This window comes from Gossypium arboreum, chromosome 2 (assembly GCF_025698485.1).
Source record: "Gossypium arboreum isolate Shixiya-1 chromosome 2, ASM2569848v2, whole genome shotgun sequence".
NCBI classification, from domain to species: domain Eukaryota; kingdom Viridiplantae; phylum Streptophyta; class Magnoliopsida; order Malvales; family Malvaceae; genus Gossypium; species Gossypium arboreum.
Genome location: NC_069071.1, coordinates 93,845,888 through 93,852,053, shown reverse-complemented (window position 1 = coordinate 93,852,053; position 6,166 = coordinate 93,845,888). Strand labels below are relative to the sequence as shown.

The following is a 6,166-nucleotide window of genomic DNA, read 5'->3' as shown; positions in this document are numbered from 1 at the left end:
AAACCAGCAAGCTTTTTATGACACCTTCTAACCATATTTATTTAAGAACCCTATTGTCAGGAGGCCATGGTTTACTCAATCAAAACAAAATTTTGTACAAGACAACTTGAACTCAGGACTTCTCCAACACCCCTCAGGACATTCAACCACTAAGGTAGGCATGCATTTATACGTCACAACACACAAAAATAAATAATTAGATTTTTTTTAGGGCGTTACAACTCTACCCTCTAAAAGAAATTTCGGCCTTGAAATTTACCTGGTTAAAACAGATGAGGGTACTGTAGTCATATCACCTCCTCGGGTTCCCATGTTGCTTCTTCAGAACTGGGATTACGCCATAGCATCTTAACTAGTGGAACAGACTTCCTCCCCAAAATCTTCACATCACGGTCTAAAATCTGAATTGGCTCTTCCTCAAAAGACAGATCTGGCCTAACCTCAATCTCCTCAGTTGAGATGATATGTGCAAGATCAGAGCGATATCGCCTCAACATAGAGATGTGGAATACATCATGAATCCAGTCTAACTCTAAAGGTAACTGAAGTTGATAGGCAACCTGTCCCACACGCTTTAATATACGATAGGGCCCAATGATCCTAGGACTTAACTTGCCCTTCCGACCAAACCTCAGTACCTTCTTCCATGGCGAGACCTTGAGAAAAACTAAGTCTTTCACTAAATACTCAATCTCCTTACGATTCATATCTGCATCTGAATTTTACCTATCAGATGCCGCCTTCAGTCGATCTCGAATCAATCTAACTTTATCCTTGGTATAAGAAATCAATTCAGGACCCAAAACTCACCGCTCACCTAACTCAATCCAGCACGAAGGAGTACAACATCTACGACCATACAATTCCTCGTAAGGTGCCATACGCTAGACTGGTAGCTATTGTTGTACGCAAACTCTGCCAACAGGAAGTAATGCTCCCAACTACCCTGGAAGTCAATTATAAAACTCCTTAACATGTCCTCCAGTATCTGAATCACCCTCTCTGACTGACCATCTGTCTGAAGATGAAATGCAGTACTGAAGTCCAACTTGTACCCAGAGCCTCATATAACTTCTTCCAGAACCAAAACGTAAAGCGAGGATTTCTATTGGATATGATGGAAACCGGTACCCCATGTAGTCTTATATTTTCAGACATATACAGCTTAGCCAGCTTCTGCAATGAGTAATCAGTTCGAATAAGTATGAAATGGGAAGATTTAGTCAATCGATCCACGATGACCCATACTGAATCCTTCTTAGTAGGCGTTAAGGGTAGCCCACTAACGAAATCCATGGTCACTCTCTCCCACTTCCACATCGGAATCTTAACTGGCTGATGCAATCCCGAAGGTAACTGGTGTTCAGCCTTAACCTGCTGACAAGTAAGAAATTTACCCACAAAATTGGTAACTTTACGCTTAAGACCAGGCCACCAATATAACTCACGAAGGTCATGATACATCTTATTTTCGTCCAGATGCATCACATACGGGCTACTATGTGCCTCTTGCAGTATAAACTGCCTCAGGTCAGTATCTTTCAGTACGTAGACTCTACCACGAGAACAAAGCACCCCTTCGTTCTTCAGTCCAAAATCTGAAGTTTCCCCACTCTTTACCCAGGGACTCATCTTCCAACTGTCTACCCTTAGTCTGATCTATCCATCTCAATTTAACTTGAAGTTCTGCCAACAAGCTACCATCGTCAAACAAACTGAGATGAGCAAACATCTCTCTCAGATTAGTCATAGCCCTTTAGCTCAGTGCGTCAGCCACCACATTAGCTTTACCCGAATGGTATTCAATCGAACAGTCATAATCCTTAAGCAGCTCTATCCATCTACGCTGCCTAAGGTTTAGCTCCTTCTGAGTGAGGAGATACTTGAGGCTCTTGTCATCCGTGTAAATGATACACTTCTTGTAACACCCCAAACCCGGCCCGAATGTTATGGTAGAATTCGGCATGTCACATTAAAGTGTTTTAGCGAAAATTGTGTTTTCATTGAAAACCCTTCTTAAAATAAAAGAAATCCCAATTAACTAAAAAAAACCTTTCAGTTATGAAAGCTTTGTTTAAAACATTTGATTTTTAAAAAAAACTTAATTGTGGAAACGTAGAAATCATACTATAATTTAATAAATCCATGTTCAACTTCTCGTAATTACAATGAAAATAATAATAATAATTCAAGTAACAATAACATAATGAAAACCTTATTACAATATGGTCTGAACACACTTAAAAAGAAATAAAAAAACCTTAAATGCTTAAAAAAAACAAGTCCAAATAATCTTGCTAGCCGGCCACCCAGAGTCCCTCCAAACATCGAACCTTCTACTGAACATCACTTGAAAATAAAATAAAAGAGGGGGTGAGTTTTCACAAACTCAGTGTGTACAACCCTCAATGAAAAACAAGCATTCAAAAGAAATCATCAAACATACAATGCAATCCCATCCAAATTATCCATCCGCTACACACCAGCTCTGTCCCGCATCACACCATGTGGGGATATAAATATCGACCGACCCAGCCCACACACCAATGGTAGCCCAGTTGCGGAACTACCTTCATTTACATATTGGGCTTTAAAAGCCATCGGTGGATCCACGATTGTCAGGCAACCATGTGATCCTCATATACTTCCTCCGTTCCATAGTTCCCACCCTATATGCAACTTAAGCAGAACATCATATGTATGCACGTCACATCCATAAAACTTACATTCAACACCTAGGGGTATTTTGGTTATTTTCGCCCTAAGGGGCGTTTCGATAATTTTCCCTTAATTATGGTTTTCACTTACCTTGACCCGTTAACAAGTCCCGCGAGCCAAGATGAACGAATACTATGCACCAGGTAGGATTCCAAAGAAGAGGAGGTGGGTCATTAAAACCGCTTAAGTACTAAGCTCTCCCTAGATCCAATCCTAGACATGCATATACCTGTTGCCACACCTTAACCCTTTGACTTGTCCACTGAAAAAATATTAATTAAGTCTTATGTAGTTATCATATATAAGCCCCAAAACCCCTTACAATGCCCAAACAAATTCACATACCTGTATCTGGCCCATTAAGCCCAATTATATTCATAAGGCCAATTAAGCCCAAAATGACATGTATATGGCCCATTAGGCCCAAATCACATTTATAAGGCCCGTTAGGCCTAGTCACATTCATATTCATGTTCACATACAAATTCCTATCACATAGCATCAATATTCAGTTTTTACCTATTATGGGCCCAACAGCCCATCGGGCCAATTTATCCTATTCTAGCCCGTATCGCCAAATCACAACCCAAGTTCACGGAATCACCCGTGGGGCTCAGGAAACCTATTGATCTCCCCCTTCAAGTGTTCACGCACTCGCAAGACTGTCGTAGCCAAACTTTAGGCTTTTCGGCATTTCGGCATTTCGACTTTTGCCGATTCATAGTGTGTGTGCAGTGTATATATACACCTGGTAAGCAAGCGTGCCGCGATTCCCTTAGTGACCAACCTACAACGATATCACCCTTCCATTAATCGTATGCTTAATCCATATTCTACCCAAAAACTGAAACCTCACATTAACCTTACCTTGAACACCAAGCCTTAATAGCTTTCCTTGATCACGTACTCCTTAAATCTGCATTAATCTTACTCATTAAAACAAGAATAATAGATGACTCGTATCCAACACAAGTCCCCTTACCTTAACTATGAACATTTGGCCACCTTAGCCAATGGGAAAGAAATACCGCAGCACCTAAGGAGCAATTCGGTAATAAGCTAAGATCCGAGATCCGATACTAATTCCCTACCACAATTGATTAGAAAGAGTGAGGGACAATATTCGATACTTAGCAAAGAAAACCGATTGGAAGAGGAACACTTACGCTAGATTCAGTCAGAGAGTATTTAACTCTAGAGATTTGAATGGCAACAATTGCTTATTCGGCACCAAGGGAGAGAGGAAGAAGAATCGGCTAAACCCAAAAGTGAAACAAAGAAATCGGCACAAGGAAAATAAAAAGAAGAACAAGGGTTTTCAAATTTCAGAGAAATCGGCAGAAAGAAAAGGAAGAAAACAAAAGGGTTTTCGGCTTTTAGGGAAGAGGGTTTCTGGCAACAAGGTGAGAGAAAGATTTCGTCATTAGCCTCATACCCTTGCATTTGGCACCTTTTTATAACCCTTATAATCGAACCCATCAAGCCCAAGTTCCCATTTCGGCTCCACTTGCACCTCACTTCTTATCTCCTTGTTTTTCTCCCTGATAAGCCCTTGATCTTTTCCTCAGATTTCTCTTCTGAAAACTTCCCTTGGAGTCCATTTGCACGCCACTTCCAACCTTCTAAAAAGCCAAAATTAAACTTCTAAAAAGTCTAAGTTAGGATTTGAACCTTGGACCTCCTTGCTAGCTTTTAATTCCACCTTCCTACACTCTAAGTGGCGTCACTTAGCCACTCCTCCATAAGGCTTTTTGATGCTATTTTCCCCTATCTTTATTTAAAAGCCCAACTACTTGCCAACCCTAATTCTTTTAATAATTAAATTATAATTTCTTCTACCCCTTAATTCAAACTCAAACCTTGACCAAGACCTACCCTTGCGTAATTAACACTTAACAGGAATTGCTAAGTACACAAAAAAAAAAAAAGAAAATTCAAGATTTCAAGACTTTTGGATTTCAGGATTTTTGAGGTGTTAAAACACTACCCCCTAAAAGAAATTCCATCCTCGAAATTTTACTTGATTCAAGCAGTTGAGGATATTGACGTCGCATCACTTCCTCAAGTTCCTAAGTAGCCTCATCAGCCTTGTGATTCCGCCAAAGCACTTTGAATAATGGAACGGATTTCCTTCTCAACTCATTGACATCTACACCAATTATTTGTATGGGCTCTTCCTCGAAATTTAGGTCTGGCCTGACCTCGATTTCTTCAACTGCCACAACATGTGAAGGATCCGAATGATATCGCCTTAGCATGGAAACATTAAACACGTCATGGATCTGGCTTAGTTTAAGAGGTAACTCTAGCTGGTAAGCGACTGGCCAAATCCGCCTTACAACCCGATATGGCCCAATGAACCTTGGGCTTAGCTTCCCCTTTCGTCCAAACCTTAATACCTTCTTCCAAGGAGAGACCTTAAGGAAAACTCAGTCCCCCACTGCAAACTCTATCTCTCGATGCTTAAGGTCAGCATACGAATTCTGCCTATCCGAGGCCTCCTTCAAACAATCCCGAATCAATTTTACCTTATCCTCAGTATCGGCTACTAACTCAGGCCCCAAAACTCTTTGTTTGCCCAACTCCGTCCAACATGTTAGAGTTTGACACCTTCTACCATACAATACTTCGAATGGAACCATCCCAATGCTTGCTTGGTAACTATTATTGTATGCGAATTCGGCTAACGGTAAATAGTCCTCCCAGCTACCTCAGAACTCAATCACGCATCCCCTCAACATATCTTCCAATACTTGGATCACCCTTTCCGACTGTCCATCAGATTGAGGGTGGAAAGCCTTACTGAATTTCAACCTAGTACCCAACACCTCATGCAGCTTCTTCCAAAATCGCAAACTGAAACGTAGGTCCCTGTCAGATATTATGGACACTGGCACTCCATGCAACCTTACAATCTCTACCATATACAACCTAGCCAGCTTTCGCAACGAGTAGTCGATGCAAACCAGTACAAAATGGACAGACTTGGTTAACCGATCCACTATAACCCATATCGAATCTTTCTTAGTAGGCGTCAAGGGTGGCCCACTAACAAAGTACATAGTGATCCTTTTCCACTTCCAGAGTGGAATCTTTACTGGCTGAAGCAACCCTGAGGGCAACTACTATTCCGCCTTCACCTTTTGACAAACTAAGTATTTACCTACGAACTCCATAACCTCGCGCTTAAGTCCAGGCCACCAATAAAGCTCACGCAAATTCTGATACATCTTGTTTCCACCAGGATGCATTGCATAGAGACCACCATGTGCTTCCCACAGAATGAACTGCCTTAGATCAACGTCCCTTGGTATACACATCCTCCCACAGAAACACAATACTCCTTCACTATTTATCCCAAAGTCCGATGTCTTCCTACTCTCTACTTGTTTAAAATGAGCACTCAAAGTCTCATCCACTAATTACTTGCTCCTTATCTGCTTGACCC

At 41.2% G+C, this 6,166-nt stretch overlaps 1 protein-coding gene across 1 annotated transcript; it reads right to left on the bottom strand.

The window, feature by feature from the left end:
* Window positions 1-817: 817 nt before the first annotated feature.
* Window positions 818-1,632, bottom strand: LOC108465118 (uncharacterized). The gene is made up of 3 exons (XM_017765435.2): window positions 1,333-1,632; window positions 1,039-1,176; window positions 818-946 (listed from the first exon to the last, which is right to left on the bottom strand). The coding sequence occupies exons 1-3, from the start codon at window positions 1,630-1,632 to the stop codon at window positions 818-820; spliced, it is 567 nt and encodes a 188-aa protein (XP_017620924.2).
* Window positions 1,633-6,166: the final 4,534 nt, after the last annotated feature.